Source organism: Antennarius striatus, chromosome 5 (genome assembly GCF_040054535.1).
Source record: "Antennarius striatus isolate MH-2024 chromosome 5, ASM4005453v1, whole genome shotgun sequence".
Lineage (NCBI taxonomy): Eukaryota > Metazoa > Chordata > Actinopteri > Lophiiformes > Antennariidae > Antennarius > Antennarius striatus.
In genome coordinates, this window is record NC_090780.1 from 13,647,024 (window position 1) to 13,667,881 (window position 20,858).

The window sequence follows — 20,858 nt, forward strand, 5'->3', positions numbered from 1 at the left end:
AAAGCAACACACACACACACACGCACACGCACACACACACACACACACACACACACAGAGAAGGAGTTTGCCTGAGAGACATCGACACAAAGTGTCAAACTGAGTTGCAGAAATTCCACATTGTAAGTTCTTTTGGGAAATCATGTTTATTGTGTCCTCCGTGCACAACAGAAAAGAAAAATCCAGTACGTTATTGTCAGTCTGGAAATTTTAGGCTTTATTTAATACAAACTTAATTTTGGACAACATAAAAGGTATTAATAAAAATAAATGGATTGTGAAAGCAATGTGAACAAGGTCGCCAATTCCTGCTAGCCTAAGAAAGACCACCAAATGATTGAAGTTCGGTAGTCACACCAGCTTGCAAGTCATTTCCCAAATCTCTGATTTAACTGGAAACCCTGTCTGCGAGGGCTCAGATGTCTCCATTACTGAGGAAACACAGCTTGTCTTGATATGGATTAATCATAACTTATCACAGATGAATGTCAGCAAAAATACATCAAAAATCACATTTAAAACATTTCAAGCTAAAAATGTAACAATAAGCAAACTGAACTGAAGAAACCAATTTTTAAATGCAAACTTTCAGGGCCACTAGAAAGATTGTGCAACTTTTACTATAAATCCATCTGGCACTTTTTAAGATGTGGACAGACCATACCCATACTGTTACAGCTTAACGGAGTCCTACTGGAGAGTATGTCTGCCCCTTCAGACCAGAATCCAGAACGTGAGCTACATCCCAAAAACCACATATGTATAAGAAGTCATAAATATACACAGAGGAAACCAGAGAGGCAGAAGATGTCTGCCGATCTACGTGAAAAACTTCACAGCTCTGCTCATGCGGTACATTTCATTGCGCTTGGATGAAACCCTTCAACTCTTGCCATCCTGCTCAGCAAACCGCTCTGCGCCATGAAGACTGTTATGGTGTTTCAACCTTGCCCTTCTGTGCCTCGCCCATCTGAGCGACAGTTTCTTGAATGGCATTAATAAATTGAATCGCGCTGTTAGCTGTCTCCACTTCAGTTCACAGAAGAATAAGCACTCGGTCAGACCTCAGCTGAGAACAGTAGCTTTTGATGCATTTTATCAACTGTAAATGTCCACTCTGAGGCACAAGCCCATACACTACATTAATCTCTCATTATTTAACTCCCATAATAATTCACAGAGACACATAACTAAGACACTGAACTGTATTTATTTGGTTGTTGCTATGATCACATATACTGTACATAGTGGGAAGTAGGAGCAGATCCACTCATGAACCAACTCTGTTTTTGCTGTATTGATAATGCTGTACATTGTCTGTGTTTGGGAACTCTATTTGGCCCCAGGGGACACAAGATATGGAAGTTCCCTCATTTCATGTCACAGCAGTCATTCAATCATCCAGGTTACTCAAAGACACCACTAGCAAATGTCTTTAACTGCCTCCATTTGTAGTTCTCATTATTCCATAAAGTAAACTCTGCTCCTCTTTCTTCACAGGTGATCCAATATGAAAACATAAATTTTAAGTATTCATCTCTCGGAGATCTGCTGTGGCTGTGAGGCTCAAATAAGGACACACACTTTAGAATTCTGATCCATAGCTTCCAGTATGATGAGAGCTAAATCTCCACCTATTAAAGCTTATGAGTGAGTTCATAATATATTATGAGTCTAGAAAAAATGAAAGAAATATAATTATACGTTGTACAACATCAAATATAATGTAAAGTAACATGTTTATCAGTGTTGATCTTTCATGTCTATCATTCAGACCAGGCTACCTGTTAAAAACAAAGTTCTTAAGTGACAGTATTTTCAGTATACTAAAGGAGGGTAAACCCTGGATATACTGTATGTCACAAACACAAGAAATCTGCTTTGTTAGAAAGGATAACAGGTAAAGTTAAAGAAAAGTTTTTTTCCAGCTGTGATGGAAGAACTATCAATCATAACAGTAACACAGATTACAAGGGAGCACAAACTTCTTTCCTCCACCAAGGTCAATAGTCCCCTAACTAGAATTTTGACACGTCAAAACATTTTGACAACTTTACAAGTCAAAGTTCTTGAAGAAGCAGCATTCAGGAATGCAAAAGAATGCAAAGAACCAGTGTTTAAGCTGAACGGGTAAAGACCAGGATAAAGCCATCTCTTTCACTTACTGTCTGTTCACGGGCAATAAAAGGCAGTAGGTCAGTCAACCGCAAAACATGTATAAAGCAAAGCTGGCACACTGACTGGATGGCAAAATAATATTTACTGCAACATTTACTGCAAGATTTTAACCCATTCCTGCAAAGTTGTCAATATTTTTCTAAATGTAATGCTGTTTTCAGGGACTATGCACCGTGATGAGTTAGTCAAACCTAAACAGTTTGAGGAAACAATACCTTAAATCATTTAGTACTAATGACAATAAAAGGAACAGACAACATCATACTGTCTAATGAATGGATTGACCCATCCCCCAGCAGGAGGACACTGCTGACCATAATACGCCTGGGTTTTGATTGTGGAGGTGTGGCAGAGACAAGTGAGGGATGACCAACAGTTTTCATTGTCCTCTGAGGAACAAAGGTGTCCTTGCCACATGCTGCAAAACATTACAACCTGACATCAAATAGGATGCACTCAAGTCAATAGATAGTAATATATACTGTAAGATAAATTTAATGAATCTTCAGACCTGTTAGAAATAACCAAAAAAGCATACACTTATGTACTTGCCTGCCCACTTGTTCCCAGTTGTCTAATTTTATTTGCATTAGTGAAAGCCTTAATCTACAGGAGTGGAGGAGTGCAGTTATTTTTAATTGCATTATATTTCCTTAATATTGCTTGATTTCTCTAATCTCTAAAAGGATTTCCACAAACCACTGTGGAAGGGTGAAGCATGGCTTGGGCAAACTAAATGAACATGTAGAGTTGCACCACCTTGATGAATGTACAAGCCTTGCAGATGTCATCCTAGTTCAATTAAATGTAGTCACTAGTTTGGTCTGTTAAACTTATTCAGTCTACATCAACTTGTTAAGTACGTAGTTGTATTAAGGAAAAATGTTTGCAGCTTCTTGTGCACTTGGTTATGGGGAGAAGTGGTTAATATAACAAATTAAAGAGGTGTTCAGTGCTGCACTGAGGAGAAAATGGGGATCTGCCAGTCACTGCATGGCACACAATAGTGTGAAGGCTATGGTCTCTCAGCCTACAGGGGCCTTGACCTTTGAGCAACAAACAGAGCAGTGGCTGTTGCAGACAGAAAGGGGTAAGCTGGTTATTGAACGGAAAGGCTACAGCCCTCGGACAAGACACTGAGGCTGCAAAAGTACAGGATGAACTTGATCAAAGCAGGTAAACTGTTAGGTCATGCTGATAGTTCAGGTGGGTTTTTACATGATCAACTCACAAAATGTAAACATTTTTGATTTGGTTAATAACTTGTGCCTTGTTTTACAGTTTAGTAAAAAACAAACAACCAAGACCAAACAATTCAAAAGGTGGCATTCTGCGACTGACATTAGTACCCTTACGGTTCTGGGTGACCTTATTATATTTGAGCATTTTAAAGATTGCATTCCAGATGAGATTACTAATCAGAGACTCCTAAGACTGAGCACAGGATAAAAACAGTTCTTGAGGCTGCTGCACTGGTGAATGAGTTCTATTGGCACATAAAAGCCAATTTGGGAATATTTATTTTTCAAATTGGTAGCAACTCTGTTAAGTTTCATACATTTGAACCAGTTAAATCTAGTCAGACCCTCGTGGGAATAGTTTTGGCCAAGGTTGTAACCACTGCCATTAAAGAGGATACTAGAAAACAGAGTGTCTGGTTCTTTGAAGCAGACAACATCAAAGATGGTAAAAACATTAAACCAGTTGCTCTCACTGCGTCAGTTAAAAGTCATCCTGTTTCTGATGTGTTGAACTCCGTTGTACCAGACAATGAGGACTATTCTGGCTTTCAAGAGTTTGGACTCGCTTGTCGGTACTGACCAAAAAGTTAAAATTCTTAGACACAGCTGCAGGGGATCCATTCATTTTAGAATCATTGCTCCAATTCTGGGTGGCACAGTGGCATAGTGGGTAGGGCTGTTACTTCACAACAAGTAGGTTCAGGGTTTGTTTCTTTTCTGTGTTTGTATGTTCTCTCCATGTTTGTGTGTTTTCTTCAGGTTCTCCAGTTTTCTTCCAACCCCAAAGACATGCAATTTACATGAATCGACCACAGAAAATCATCCATAGGTGTGAATGTATGCGTGTATGTTTGTCTTTTGTGTGGCCCCACGATGAGCTGGAGGTGGTGTTTTGCCCAAGGTGTACCCCACTTTTCACTTGTAGCAAGCTGTGATCGCGTTCAGCAGACCTGTGACCCACAAGGCAGATATGCAGCTGTAGGAAAAGCATTTGCAATCGTCTCTTCTACAAGAAAATGGATGGATGGATGGATGGATGGATGGATGGATGGATGGATGGATGGTTGGATGGATGGATGGATGGATGGATGGATGGATGGATGGACGGATGGACGGATGGACGGATGGACGAACGGACGGTGCTCCCATTTTGTCAGGACACCAGTACTGCTGTTTGTTACTAGCACGAGGAATGTGTTTAAGCACACAGTGCACTCTCTTTACATCAAGTCATGCAGTCAACATAGGTCTACACTACATCTAACATCACCTTTACTCCCCATGGATTGTAGGGATCTTGTTTGTGGACTTTAGCTCAGCGTTCTACACCATCATCACTGAAATCCTACGCCAGATGCAGCCTCAGCTCACAGCGCCCACCACCTGTTAACGGATCACCAGCTTCCGGCATGCTAGAATGCATTAGTCTGCATCCGGACCACCAGCACCAGTGCCCAACGGGGGGGTGTCCTCTCCCTGCTGTTCTTCTCCCTGCACACGAATGACTATACATCAGGGGGCCTTCCTGTGAAACTCCTGAAGTTTGTGGATGAAACTAATGTCACTGGTCTGATTTTTTTTCACAAAGCATGTGAGACCTTTGGCTATGATTGCTGGGTTGCAAAAAAAGCCTTACAAATTATGGTTGTCACCAAAGAATGTTTTGGGATGGACAGCTGGCAAAAGAAAACCTGAAGAAGTCTCATGCTAAAATACAACAATTTTATGATTGCCACACTGAGAAATGTCAATTATGTGAAAGACATAAGTTCTAGCTTTGTTGCCAGTTGTGGTTTCACCTTTACAGGCAATTTGGCCATATAGTGTGGTGCATCCACTGTTTGAACAGAACTGTTTGATTGCTACCCCTGACTACAGAAAGAAATTCAACTTCTTTCCCTGAGAAAAAAATCTTATTTTTTGATGACTGAAAGGAAGATATTTGATATATTTGATAAAAGATATTTGCCATGTTATCACAGGAAAACTGAGAAAATGTAGTTCAAGGCTTCTGTAAATTCCACAGCCCAAGCGTTTGATTAAAAAGACCATTTTTAAGATGCCTCATTTTTTTCTTGTCTGAATGGTGCTAACGATCCACAAAGAAAGAATAAAACATGTTCTGTCTGAAGAGGAGATCTATAGGCTATGGTGTGAGAGTGTTCAGTGTGATGTCCCAGTGGTATTGAGTCTCAGGCATGTTAATGTGGTATTTGGCTTCAGAAGTGAATGTGACAGGAGATAATGGGTGAGGGAAGGGGACATGCTGGACCTTTATTATGTAAGGTCAGCTGATTTCATAGATTCTAGCCAAATGATGGCTTAATCAATACACACATTGGCATAAAAAGTACATTACAATGGTTATAGTATGCATATACATCTACATCAAAAAACACACTGTCTCCTTATCCTGACTTCAGCCTGCTGTTTTCTCAGTAAACATCAACATTTCTTGGACCTTTGTCATTGTACAACTGCACTCCATCAGTGTTGTGTGCGATATCCAGAATCCTGAATTTCCTCCACCACTCCATTCCAGCACAGCATATTGGCACATTAATCCCAATCTGCTATAGCTACTTTAAGTTAGACTGCATCAGCAGCTGAGTGATCAAATTAGGCGCTAGCATGCTTACCCGCCTCTGCAATCAGCTGTATTCTAAGATGAAGACAGCTACATGCCTACAATCAATTTGCTACACTAATCTAATCAAGCAGCTCACACACGGCACTTTGCTTTTTTATTACTTGGACAATTTGTGACATGGAAAACAGCTAAACAACGTTGTGCATACATACATTCACAGGCACACACACCATTCATACTGACGCAACCGCATGCTGAGCTCATGGACATGCTTCACTACATTGATGAATAAATTTGCCGCCTCTTTCTCCTTGGACTTGCCTGTCCTCTTGTTATAAGTTGGTTAAGGTGTACAGCAACAAGGAGAGAGGGGATAGGAAAAAATGTTGACAGTGTCTTCTAATCACACCATTCATCTTCCAAGAATGTCTAACAACTTCACAAACAAGTAGAAGAAGCTCCACAGTGGACAGGCAGTGAACACACCAACATCCTCCAAATATGTTTTACAATCAGGTGCATTTCTTAATTTTATCTTATTACACAGCCATTTTCTTTTTCAAGGAAAAGGAAACAATGAATTGTGTCATTAATGTCCGAAAGGAAATATTAGTTTAACAGAACCAAAGTCTGGTCGGTAACTGAACGTTTACCACTCATAAATGCGGTTCTGAAAAAATTCAGATGTAAAAGGAAATATAAATTGATATTTCTGTATATATCCAAAAGCTTTTTTCTTTACTACTGAAATTAACAAAACACAGTTAACTGTAGTCTTCAAGTAAAGCAGCAATGCAGCTCAGAATTGAGATCCATAAATGAGCTGTTGAATATGCATGAGAGTATCTGTCAGCAATAAAACAGAAAATAGACGCAGTGTTTGCAATACAAATGACATTTCAAGATTTTTATTTTAACTCATTTTTATATTTGTATTTTCATACAAATGTACTTCTTAATAACCAAGTTGAACACAGATGAATTTGCACATTTTTCATTTTAAAAAATGAGCCCCATAAGTACCTTCAGTGCAAAAATGGTCACTTTGGTCTTTGGTCATCAATCAGAGCAAATATTCAGCCACACGGACGTACAACATCCTTCCACAGGGACAGAATCAATATCTGCACCCATGAAGCATTTCTGCAGGTTCAACAGAACAAACCACTGATGCCTCATCTCTTTAAATAAGGGATGGCTCACCAGATATCTTTACACACAGATTGTTCTCATTGCAGCTCTGGGCTTGCTGCTAGTCATAGTGTGCTACTGAGATAAATACTGTACAGTGAGTAATATTCAAATAATTAAAATAAAAAACTACTTTTATCTGCCCCTCAGATAAAATAATTTAAAAACACATCAAAAATTGAAACATGTTACTTCTGATTTTTGTTTTCAAAAATATTACACACTTTGATGTGTTGATACATATGAGCTATCATCACTACTACACAGTCTTTTAGCTGGAAAACCAATGTTATAAAAATAAGGATTGCATAGGTTTAGTATCAAGAACTTATAAATACTATCAGCTGAAGGGAAGTTCTTCCAGAAAATTCAGCCTCAGACAGGTGATCCATGAAGGCAAACTGGGAAATGAGGCAAATGTGATTAAAATCTTAAAATAGTCACAGAGGGTGAGGTGATTGCATTGCAAAAAAAATCAAAGCTAAGGTGAGACACGTTCCAGCTCACTAGAGTCTTTCACAAAAGACGTGCTGCCTGTGTCTGTGTGAGTCTGCTCCATACACTCTAGTTTTACTCAGTGTGCAAAGACAGTTAGGTAAAGTGGAAACTATAAAATTGTCAGTGGTGTGAATGTGAGTATGAAAGGCATCAATGTGTGTGTTTGCCATGCGTCTGACTACTGACCTGGAGAAGATACACTGAACCTCTGACCTAATGCTCTATTTCAGCTATAGTCATTTACTCTTGGCAGTAAACCACACCTTCAATTTTAGCATCAATGCCTCATGCTTAATGTTGACTCATTTATCATCATTTGCCTGCAGTCATGCTGTCACTCACACAGCATCAGCTTTTTAGAAGTAGGTTTACAATGACAAGATATTGATTTTGTAATCTCTATGATAAAGAATAACAAGAGTCATGTGAAGATGACACCTTTCAAAGGAAGATGTCCTCCATTTGTGTATTAACCCTAGAAAAGTGTTTATTTTTTAAATATTCTGTGGTCTAAGAAGATGACTTACCTTCAGGATCATCATCAAACCAGTTTTGCCTGGAAAAAGCTGGTATTTGTAGAAAAATCACAGTATTAGAAGACAACTATTTATTGTTGTTAGATGTAACAGTTTCTATGGAAACAACACAAAGTTGTTTAACCACAATAAGTAAAGTTCAGGAGATATGCTGTGGAAAAAAAAGTATTGCGGTAAAAAGTAGTTGCATTTAATTTTCATGTGATTGTGGGGGAATCTGATTACAAGAGAATGCCAGTGCTATAAACATGAGAAAATTCCACCCTCTAAAAATGAACTGTACAAAAAAGAGGTGCATTCAAGTACAACACAGACAAACAAAAACAGCCACACTAACAAACATTCATATAGATAGCACAGAGCAGAATGAGCCACCTAAGTAAACAGTCGCTTAATTAAAAGTATTGTATGAAATAAATGCTCTCTGAGGCATAGACTGTGGTTTGCAAAGAAAGTTCTCACTGGGTTCATTAAAGGCTAGAGTTCCAGTGCAGATCCGGCCACCCTCACCAGAATCATCATGAAGAATTTCTGCCCCTCAGATAATATTTTCAGGTCAGGTGTTGTTGCAGCAGGGCCAAGGTTTGGGAAAGAAAATCTGCTAGAGGTTGGCCAAGGATCCAAACATAAATTGGATGACAAAGTTCAACAAACACCCTTATGAGTCACAATAAAAAAGTGAGGTTATGTCTCCTGGTATAACAACACCGACCATGTCTAAAATGAAAATACACATATGTATGTCTGCATTTTTGGTCATCTGTTAACTCACAGAGTGCCAAAGACGTCATATTTCGTCTTATAGAATCCAAACGTTGAGTGCCAAAGACGTCATATTTCGTCTTAGGCGTTTTTTATAGGGAACGTTAGATCAAAGCGTTTCGCACATTCTGTGTGATTTTCAGCCTTGTATTCCATTTATTCCGGTCGGGGGCAGTGTTTCACACCCTAGATCACCAGATAAAACGACGAAGAAGCGTCGGTGTTGGGGCAGTAGTGGAGAGCAAAATGGCGAAGCGCAAGGCGAAAGCATGTGGAGGAGGCAGGTTCAAGCAGCTCACACTGGCACAGAGCTTGTCTGGCAGTGTAGCTGCTGTGGAAATGAGCGACAGCGGTAAGGATCGGGGGGCAGGAGATGCAACCAAGGAGATTGAAGACCGGATCGGAGGCGAGGAAAGCGTGGCGGGTTGTAGCGGGGCCCCCCCGCAGTTCGGCGGCGTCCCACGTGGGAGCGCCGCTGCGGAGGGTTCTCCGCTGCGTCTGTCCGGCGACGGTTCTGACTCAGAACCGGACCCGGACTCGTCATCCGACTGGATTCCGTCAGAAAGCAGCAGGGAGTCCTCCCCAGACCTGGGGGAGCCCACGGAGGATCTGAGGAGCAAAGGTAACTATTTTGCTACTTTGTTACATGATGTAAAAATCACGTGTCGGCCCTCCATCCCGCATAAGATGTTCCCCATCTATGAATGTATTACTCTTTTGTGTAGAATGGTACTTATTTCAGGCAAGTGTGTGTATATATGTATAATATGTGTGTGTGTGTGTGTGTGTGTGTTTTGTAGAATGGTACTTATTTCAGGCATGTGTGTGTATATATGTATAATATGTGTGTGTGTGTGTATTGTAGAATGGTACTTATTTCAGGCATGTGTGTATATAATATATATATATGTTGTGTAAAATGATATCCTACTTATTTCAAGCATGCATATATATAGTGTAAAATTGTATATTTCTATATTTTACAGTCCCTAACACGAGTAGAGGACGTGCACCTGCAAGAGGGAGAGGTGCGAGGAGACGCCAATCACTGGAGGTGGATGCAGGTGTTTGGGGTCATGATGGCTGGAAACCCACTAAGTTCCCATTCGTGGCAACCCCTGGTCCCCAGAATGCGGCTGCAGACCTGGATTCAGACCAGCCGGTTGACTTCATGCAGCTGTTTCTGACTGAGGAGCTGCTGGGTCACATTGTGTCTCAGACCAACCTGTATGCACGGCAGTTTATACAGGCACATCCTGAAGCTCTGCCACACTCCAGAGAGAGGGTGTGGAAACCGGTGAACGTTCCAGAGCTCAAAAAGTACTTGGGTCTTACGTTCCTCACCGGCTACATAAAGAAGCCCAGCGTCAGCATGTACTGGAGTGAGGATCCAATGGAAGCCATTCCATACTTCAACAACACCATGCCACGCAACAGGTTCCAGCTAATTGGGAAGTTTCTCCACTTCAATGACAATGCCTCACAGGATGCTGGAGATAAACTTTATAAAGTGCGTCCTGTCCTTGATTCAATTATTTCCAAATTCAAAGAGCTGTATCAGCCCCATGAAAACATTTGCATTGATGAGGGGATGTTGCAGTGGCGTGGACGCCTGAACTTCAGGGTTTACAACCCTCAGAAGCCAGTCAAATATGGCATAAAATCTTATATTTTGTGTGACTCGCGGACTGGCTATTGTTACAATATGTTGCCTTATGTTGGCCAGCCGAGCACACTCCCAGACATTGTGTTCTCCCTCCTTGACCGCCTGACCGAGCAGGGGTACACAATATTCATGGACAATTTTTATAATTCTGTAAAACTGTGTGAGCAGTTGTGTAAAAAAAAGACCAATGTTTGTGGAACCCTCAGGAAAAACCGTGGCGAACCACAGATCATCAGGGAGCCGTCAAAGACAGACTTGGGTGAGGAGGGGAAGGTGGTGCGACACAACGGCCGGGTACTGGTCTTGGCCTGGCAGGACAAGCGCCTGGTGAGGATGATAACAACCTGCCACAACGACAGGATGCAGAGGGTGGAGGTGTGGCAGAAGGGTCAGCGGGAAAAAGTGGCACAGTTCAAACCGGAGTGTGTGGTTCAGTACAATTCCTGCATGAATGGGGTGGACAAACTTGACCAGAACATTGCGTACTACCCCTTCATCAGGAAAACTCAAAACTGGACAAAAAAGTTTGTCGCCTATTTGTTCCAGATTTGTGTGTACAATGCCTATGTGTTGTTCAGGTCCAGGAACCCAGGGATCAAGAAATCGCACCTTGATTTCATGAAGGATATTGCCAGGTCCTGGACTGAAAAGGGGTACGTGTCACATGAGGAAGGCGAGGAGATGGAGGTCGAAGACGTGCTGCAAACCAGGTCAGTCAGAAACAGAGACCCAGAAGGCAGACTCGATGGCCTGATGTCCAGGCACAAGCTGGAACGTTTGAGGGCCACCACAAAGAAAGCACATCCCTCAAGGAAATGTCGGGTGTGTGCTAGAAGGGGTGGGAGGAGTGAGACCAGGATGTGGTGCAAGGCCTGTCGTATTCCCCTGCATGCAGGAGAATGCTTCACTGTTTATCACACTCAAAAGAAATATAATTGATTACACCCACACACACTCACCTGTAAATGGTTCTGACAGTTGACAGTGAGATGAATGTACTTTGTTATGTTTTGTCTAATTTTCAAAATTGTTATAAAATCATTTGTTCATCAAAAATGTTTTTTATAATGTTGTTTGCATTGTTTCAATAAGTAAAAGTATTTTCAGAAGTTTGATGTTGGAGTTTTGCTTGAATTTGCTTCTCTGCAGTAAAACGTCATTATCTCCGTTTTCTGGTCAAAATCAGCTGTTTTTGCTGAAACCACCCTGTGTTCTACGGGCAATAACTAAACACACATAGATGCTAGAAACAAAATTTTTTTTTCTGATGAAAGAAGACAGTCTAAAGTTTCGGGTGATATGTGGAATATTTATGTAGCCTAAAAAATGAATATTTGGTGGGCCTTCAAAATTCAGTGAAAATGCTCAAAATCTCTGGCACTGGGGAGCTGTCCGCGCTGAAAGTGTCTGGCAGTCAATGAGTTTTTTTAATGTCTGGAGTGAAATCTTAACTCAACATATTTCTTTTTGATCTTATTTTCTCTTTGCGTTCATTTTATAAGGATTGTCTCAGAAATTCTATTGATCACATTAAAAGCATGATGGTCTCTCTTTTTTCAACCAGAAGAGAGCAGAGGTTCAAAAATAAAATGGATTTTAAAGCCACTTGGGAGAGAGATCAGAAGGACAGAGTGATGGAAAAGGTATTTAACAATTATGTTCACATGAGACAACAAAGCATACCCTGCCAGACCTTCCCTCCTTGAGCCTCTTTAATTCAAACTTAAAAGCCATAACAGCAAGTGGGAAGCAATGCTGCAAAAAGGAAGTGGCCACATGACAACAGCTACGAGGATGATGATCAAAGGTCAGGCTGGACCAGAACGGATTCAGAGTTTTATCCTACCATGCTATGTCAATGGATCCTATTCTAGAGGAAAACAAGAGAACACACACACACACACACACACACACACACACACACACACAGAGAGAGAGAGAGAGAGAGATTTGGATTTTTAACATCACTTTTATTCATTAAAGTCCAACTACAAAATAATCATGTCACAAAAGATCAAAAACAGATTCATGCAAAGAGGATTTTCAATAATACTGTGCGTTTTCTGAAAAAAGAAACATCTAACCTTTTAACATTTATCAAACTAAAAAAATTTTTGAAAAAGGTTTTGTGTTCACACGATCTTTAGAAAGTTTTACTGTCCAAAATGCGTAAAAATAAAGCCACGCCATCAATGGGTGATATAACCTTTCAAAAGCAACACAAAAGAATGAAGTCACTGTGATGGTTCAGAAAATCTGTAACGGAGTAATGTTAACATCTCTAAAGAATCTGCAGGAAACTCTGAGATGCTCTAATTTGCCTTCTTGACCCCTGACACAGCAGTGTCGTTTGAAAGTACAGCAAAGATGCAACAAAAGTTCATTACTTCAGGGTGAAATCATTTGTATTAAAGGCCCGCTAAAATTTTTTTTTTAAAACCCACTTATGACATGTTGTTATGAAGAGCACGTTTGGAGGAGGAGCTAAGGATCAGGAAGTGGGAGGAGTCAGAGGAAGGAAGATTTATAAATTGAATAGGGAACAGGTGTGTGTCTTTTCCATGTCTGTGCAGTAGATCCAAACCACACCGGACAGAAATGTTTGTCTGCGTGATCATATAAAAATCAGCCTACATTCTGTCAGCCTTCATTCCGTCAGCCTTCATTGCTGTCACCCCTGTTGCTTCATTTGCTGCCCCCAAAAGCCATAATAAATTACCGTATTTTCCGCACTATAAGGCGCACCTAAAAGCCTAAAATGTTTTCCTAAACCCGTAATGCGCCTTATAATCCGGTGCGTCTTATATATGGATTAATATTCATATTAATATTGGTTAAAAACATGATCGCTGAAAAAAAGCCGTCAGTCTGGCCGCCAGTCATGCCGCACTCCGCCACCAGAGGAGCCCCCTCACAAGGCACTCGGGCCCACGCCCCCTAACAACGGTAGTCAAGGGGCGTCACCGGAGTCCCGGCTCTGACTGAGCTGCTCTCAGACGGTAGAGCAGACTGTAAGGAGCACCGGTGATTACGTAACAAAACATAAGGAACTTTCAACAATTCTATTAATAAAGTTTGACTGACTGACTGATCTCAGTATTTCCTAATAATTTTGTGTTGGAAATAACCCACTTTAAACTCAATTGGTCTTAAAAATGCCATTGTTCTGTCATCTGGAATCTAGTGACGGTCCATTCTATTAGTCTGTGGAAACACACGGAGAAACTGGCATAAAGGTGAATGAAAGACCCTCAAAGCTGAACTTCCAGCCTTTTCTGAAATCTGAAGAGCAGAGTCACTGCTAGACAAAGGTGCCAACGGGTGTGCTGTAATTGATCTACAAATGTAGTTGATAGCTCTGGGCGGCCGGCCGAGGGGCACATTCAGGCTTGTGTATTCTGTCTGCAGCGACGCGCTGTGAGATTCACGGCGGTGAGACACCGACGTTAAAGTCAGTTCTAGGAGTAAAACAGCGTCATATTTGCCAGTAAATTAGCGGCCTGACATTAAAAACTAGTTAAAACATTGTTTAGGACATACAGCAGCAAATAGCTGCACCTCACCTCCGACTGGACTACCGATCGATCAAAACAATATTTAATCAATAAACGAAGACGAACGTCAGAGCTTAAATATCTGTTTCGAACTTCAGATCAGGAAATAATCTGGTTTTTTAATATGCGTGTTGACTTCATTCTAAGATGGTAAAGTGATCAAGTGATCAGGTTTCCTTGATGAGGCTCAGAATGGCTTATTGACATAACAATAGGGGCCATTCAAAGGAAGTCAGGAAGTCATGAATGCAATCATGACTGTCTGAGCAGCGCGGCTCTATCTAGTGGACGGATTGCGCAACTACAGCCGCTGCAGTTTAATTTTTCAAATTTTATATACTGTTTTGATCCCCGAAGGGTAATTAAGAATGCACACTCTAGCTAATGATTCAAACGCATGCATATATATATTAGTGTGTACAGGCCCCTGTAGCACACACACGCATACACAAGGGGGCCTGTAGGCATGCAAGGGAGGTAGAGTGGCAGGCAGCTCCATCTTGGTGCGCCTTAAATTAGCAATTTGTAAAGGGGACAGCACCTTGCTCAAGGGCGCCTCGGCAGTGCTCCAGAGGTGAGCTGACACCTCCCACTGTCAGCTCACCTCCGGGTATTTTTTGGGCGGGAGTGGGAATCGAACCGCCGATCTTGAAATCATAGGACGACCCGCTCTATCGCCTGCTTTACCACTGAGCCACTGCCGCCCCAAACATTTTAATTACATCATTTTATTTTTTTATTGTGTGCCCTTTACAATCCGGTGCGCCTTATATATGAAATAAATTATAAAATGAACAAATTATTGAGGGTGCGCCTTATAGTCCAGTGCGCCTTATAGTGTGGAAATACTGTACAGAAGAAATCTTTGGTGTTTCCATGTGCCCGACCGCACAGCCATAGTGTAAGTCAAAGTCCTCGTAATCAGCCCACCTGCATCAACTCCATACACAAGTATTATATACATGTTTTTTAAAAATGTCAGCAGCTGATCTCTTTGGACATCTCCTCACCAGCTTTTTGCCAGTGTCTCCAGCCAAAGGGTTGTGGATTAACTTCCTTATGTTCTACACTGACGGGTCTTTCTCACGCATCTATTTAATATTTGCTCACACAGTGGCAAAGCAGTTTGGCCTTTTCAATGCTGGACAGAGAGGTAGAGATACAGACAGACAGAATGAAACTCATCCATGTGCCCCCTAGGACCATAGAATCTGTGCCTTCTCCTGAGCTACAAGCATTTGCTTGGTTGCACTGGAATAATGAAGACATCCAAGCAACAGAGGACTTATTCCATTAACTAACTTAGTGATGTTATCTAAAAAAAAAAAAAGTGAACTCATAAGTAATTACTTTATGTGTTCTCATATGTTTTAATTATTTTCTCCAAACAAAATTAAAAAAGCAAGACTTCAATTTCTCTGTGTATGAGCGCACTAAGTTTGCCCCTCATAAATACTTTAAAGCTGGGGTTCATGCTGAATGTGCTCGCTTAGGGTAGGTTTTGGTTAATTGGTCGGACATGCATGTTCTTGCAGTGGGGACGAGAGTTAATTAGCATCTGTGAACGTAGAGCAGCACAGAGTGATTCTGAGCATTAAGACACAGAGCTGCCGAAGTGTTGCATTATGATTATGGGATTAGAAAGAATTTACATACGAACCAAGCACAGAAAGAGAACTGAATGCAAATTCAGTTTGCTAACAAGCTTGGCTCCCTACTGGTACGATGTATGTGAGGCACTGCACCGCTTAAAAAAATAATAAAAAATATCAGAGTAAACATGATTGCCTGCAGACACCCAACACCTGAAAGGAACTAAATTTACTGAAGAATTATACACAAATACAAATTTTACCTACCAGTTACCCATCAGGAGACTTGGTCTGTGAAAATTATATTGTAATCGGTTATAGATGAAATTCTACCTGATGATTAGTTCTGACATAAAATTGTGTTACTCTGGTCATACTATCGCATCATTATTGCATAATGTTAAGTAGGATTGAATTAAACAAATACAATTTATAATCTTCGAAGGCTTCAGTAATAGCTAGTTACCAGGATGGACCTGCAGCTGCAGTTGTCTGTCCAGGTTCAGTGACTTTTGTAAGTGTTCTATCAATATCTACTGTAGTTCTAAATTTTTTTCTATTTATTTAAAGTGTTAGGAGCTTGGACCACAATCTTTCTGCTGCAAGCTTTAGAACAAGCTACAAGAGTGCAGTGCTGCTTGGCTTTGAGACTAAACTAACCATGATGTTTGTGTCATAAAAAAAGTGCCTCAAGACATAAACAGCGGGCAGCTCTACAGGCTAATTTAATTCCATACTCGAAGCTCAATAAGCACAACCAGATAATATCATCAAGTGTCAGTCAAACATCAAACTGTGGAAAACTTTGCAGAAATAGTGCAGAAATGATACTGAATTTCAGAAAAGGGCATTTAAACAAGCTGATCCTTCTGCCTGGAATGTGTTCCAAAATGACCTGCCTCTCAGACAGATGGTCTCACTTTCTACATTTAAAGCTTGGATTAACGACTTTGCTGCAGGAACATATGGCTGTAAATGTTTTGTTTGACTTACGAAGCCCTTCTGGTTCTTTGCTAATTATCCTCACTGTATATTGAAATGTGCATGTACCTAAACTTGCTGCCTGTCCTGGTGTGCTTGTAATACAGGTTTTGAATATCAATGAGACTTTTTTTCTGGTTAAATAAAGTTAAAATCAGCAACTTTCAAAAATGGGGGATTAGAGAGAAAAGAAGAAACTAAGGAAATATCAATGAAATGTTAAAAAATTAATTAAGGAGGGGGAAATGGAAATTTGCTCTTTTTTTTTAGCTTGTAAAAAATTTAAACATTAACAGCAACAGCTGCAAAACATAAATATTCCATAATTATCTCATGCAAAAGTTTTTTTTTAAAAACTGACAAAGGACTTGGGCCAGGGGACCGGGGGGGGGTGGCTGGACAAAAAAGTTCTATTAATTTGTCCTACAGGGGATAAATAAAGTTGATTTCTTTATTTATTTTTGTCTTGGTACTTCATGTACTTAATGTATTAAGCACTGAATGTATTTTTACTTATATAAGCTTTTGCAAGAATGGATTTTACCTGTGATGGAGTATTATAAAAGTGTACAGTGCGCCCTCATTACTTGCGTTTAATGCGTTCCAGGAACGACACGTGAATCCCAAATTCTGTGGTATAGCGACAAACTATTTGTCTTATTATTTACAGTAATTTAAACGTTTATGAACCCTCCCCTTACTGATATTAAACCATCTCCTATCTGTATTACCATTCCCCACACTCTTATCAACTGTTAGAGCACTTTTGTGTCTCACGGAAGTCCAACACTCACGGAACATCACACACGTCCAGATGCCATCAGCCAATAGAATATGCGTACGGTATGACATAACTGCCTACCAAAAATCCACGATGAGGAGAAGTTGCGAGTCTTGATGTGCGAACGCGTGATGGCGCAATGTATTCCCACTTTTAGTTAACACCTGCTCCAGTGCACACCATCTGGCTCATAGATGTCAAGAGGATGTTGTCCTCTTTAACTACCAATGACTTTACACTATTTGAAATGTCTAGAAGGCGGCCTCCCAATATTTATGAAAAGCCACTGTTTTTGTGGGAGGGCAGCATTATACTAAGCCTGTGATGGTTGCTATGATGAATTGCCATGAACTTTTTTTTTAAACTCCAGGACGTCCACGTCAACGTAACTGCCTTTAACAAGCTGATATCCAGTGAATACATCTCACTCAGCAATTTGATGAACAAACTACTTGACAGGAACACACAGATATTGTGAGATCATGTGTTTGTAGAGTGGCTAACAGCAATTTTAAAGAGGAGTAGTACAGTAAATCCAGATGGATGATGTCCAAATACATGTGGATGTATGACTGCGCCATTCAAACTCCTGTTTCAAATCTTTTACTGCCTCAGTCTCACAGTCACATTTCCCTTCTCCATGCAGATAAACGGAGGCTATTATTTATTTCCTGTTTCAGGTCAGAGCATGACTTCAATAATATCATCACAGCAGGAGTTAAACAGCAGCAATTCAAGGGTCTGTTAAAACCTTCATGTACAAATACCTGTATGCAGGACTGTCAGTTTTTAGATACAAAATTTAAACACTAAAACAATAACTGTCAGAACATCCTTACAAGAAAGAATATTATGGGTAACAAAGTATGTGATTCTCAGCTGGAGTTTCAGAGGGAAGAGCCTCCTGGAGCTGTAGGGATACAGCAGTCAATAAGAACGCCAAAAATGCCTCTCCTGCTACTTCTCATTGGACTCACTAGGAGCTTCAGAAATGTTAGAGGACGACCACAGTGATTAAAGCCTGGGCTAATCAAGCTATTTGAACAGTGTTGAAAAGTGCAAATGAATTAAATACATACTAGGCAATAACAAAATGAAATAAAGAATTTTTTGAATAACAAGACTGCGTCTAAATCCGGCATGTGGATACACACTTCAGTAGAGTCTCTAATATTGAATGTTCACTTGAAATTATCTGTAATCCTAATAATTATAAAGTAATTCTAGTCTAATTCAATATTTTGAACCAGTTATCTGTTATTTTGACTCTAAAATATGTACAAACTAGTACCTGGTTTGAAAATACTGTACCCTTTTTTCAGAGATGTCACTTGACCTGCGATTTACAGTTTACGCTTCTTGTGAATTAGTGGTTGCTACGGTATTTCTCCCCCTTTGCTCTAAGCGTTACATTTTACATTAAAAGGGTGTGTCTTTGTGGTCTTGAGTAACCGGATGGAACCGATGGAGCAAAGATTACATCCTGTTTCACCTTTAACCTACTACCTAATAGCCTCTGATGGTCGAAAACTACTCATGACTCATGAATCCTATGTAGGACTGTTTACAGACAGATTATGTCACAGTGGACCTGCAAGGCTTTCCAAACCTGAAGGCTCCTCGAAATACAGTCAAAAACTTTGACCTTTTATGATACAACAATGTCTCTCAGCATCTCAGTTTCTTGATAAAATTACTAGGCCACACTTGTAAAATATTTGAAGGCTTTAACCTCCACTTCTGCATTTATTTCCACTGTGTCCATCGAGACATTTAATTACAACAAATTTGTTAAACACATGAACATTATTAGTGCAGTTCTTCTTACAACTGACAAATAGTAGCTAAAAGTAATAGTATTTCGAGTATTTGTAAATACTTGTTTGAAAAGGCTCAAATTCATGGATTGTTGTTACCAAACGCCGATTCTAAATTCAGTAAAACTTTTAAAACAAAGTGGGACGTGGAAGAAACAGGCTGGGAGAAGTTGTTGAATGCTTAAAAATATGTGATTACAACACTTCACTGATAAACAGATTTAATTGGTAATACATTACTAGCATGAGCAAATGGCTCAGTACCGGTAATTCCACGCAAGGATGGGATGAATCTCACCACTTTGTGGTAGAAGTCATCATATTATTCACTTGATGTTACTCAATCGGTTCAGAGGCATGGCTTATTTTAAGTGATTAAACTTGGCTTATATCCTGTATATTTACCCTATACACCATGTCACTACATTGTGGATGGTGGGTTGTGTACAGAAAGACGAAGCTGTTCTTTTGGCACAATGCCATCCAGTACTTTCCACTACACTGATGAAAATTCACCCATACACAAAAGAGCACACTGTACATGTCTGTGCAAAGAGTAAATACATAAGCAGTGTCTACAACTCAGGGCTTAACACTGCACACTTGTAATCTGCATGTTGGTTTTGTCAACACATACTGACTTCTTTAATCCATTTAATATAGGTAGATAGGGAATTACAATCTACTCAGGGAGCAATAACTAAGTTATGTTATTTATCTTCATGCAAAGGTTTATTTTTCATTTTGTCTTATTCTACTTACATATATAAATACATATATACACACACACACAGACACATATACACACACACACACACACACACACACACACACACACACACACACACACACACACACACACACACACACACACACACACACACACACACACACACACACATATATATGAGAGAGAGACAGAGAGAGAGAGAGACAGAGAGAAAGAGCATGAAATGGAAAGTATAGGTACTAATAACTTGATATGAAGTATGGTGTAGGGAGATAAATATACTTTACATTATTACCTTCCATGGTTGCAAAAGTCTAAATTATGCCATCTACATATACATGAGAAATGATATGTAGGCTAATGATCCTAAATCATGCACAAATATATTTTAAGCGTTTTTTATGATGAGGTAGATTGAGCAGCAGCTGAGGTTTATTCATAACCTCATGATGTGCTTATGATAACTGAATATTGGCGCAGGAACAGGAAAGCAGGCAATAATTTTTGCAATAGCCCAGAATACACACATAGCTTCAACAGATCATAGCCCACTCTTTGCAGGAAAAAGAAACCAAGTGATGAAACTCACCGGTGTGATTGGTGACTAAATATAGCATTCTACATCTACTGCACAGTGTTTCCTCCACAGGCTGTCAAACCACAGAATGAATGAATTTCTAGGCATATTAATAGTAAACACATGATATGAAGAATGGCAGGTCACAGGCTGCCTCCACTCAG

General features: G+C 40.1%; 2 protein-coding genes across 2 annotated transcripts in view; one reads left to right on the forward strand and one right to left on the reverse strand.

Annotated features, from left to right (window-relative positions):
• tex264a (testis expressed 264, ER-phagy receptor a) overlaps nucleotides 1-20,858 on the reverse strand; it is a 72,460-nt gene that overhangs the window by 31,313 nt on the left and 20,289 nt on the right. The window lies entirely within an intron of this gene.
• LOC137595242 (piggyBac transposable element-derived protein 4-like) lies at nucleotides 8,978-11,948 on the forward strand. Its single transcript, XM_068315192.1, has 2 exons — nucleotides 8,978-9,618; nucleotides 9,983-11,948. Exons 1-2 carry the CDS (start codon nucleotides 9,243-9,245, stop codon nucleotides 11,599-11,601), a joined length of 1,995 nt encoding a protein of 664 aa, XP_068171293.1. The 5' UTR covers nucleotides 8,978-9,242; the 3' UTR covers nucleotides 11,602-11,948.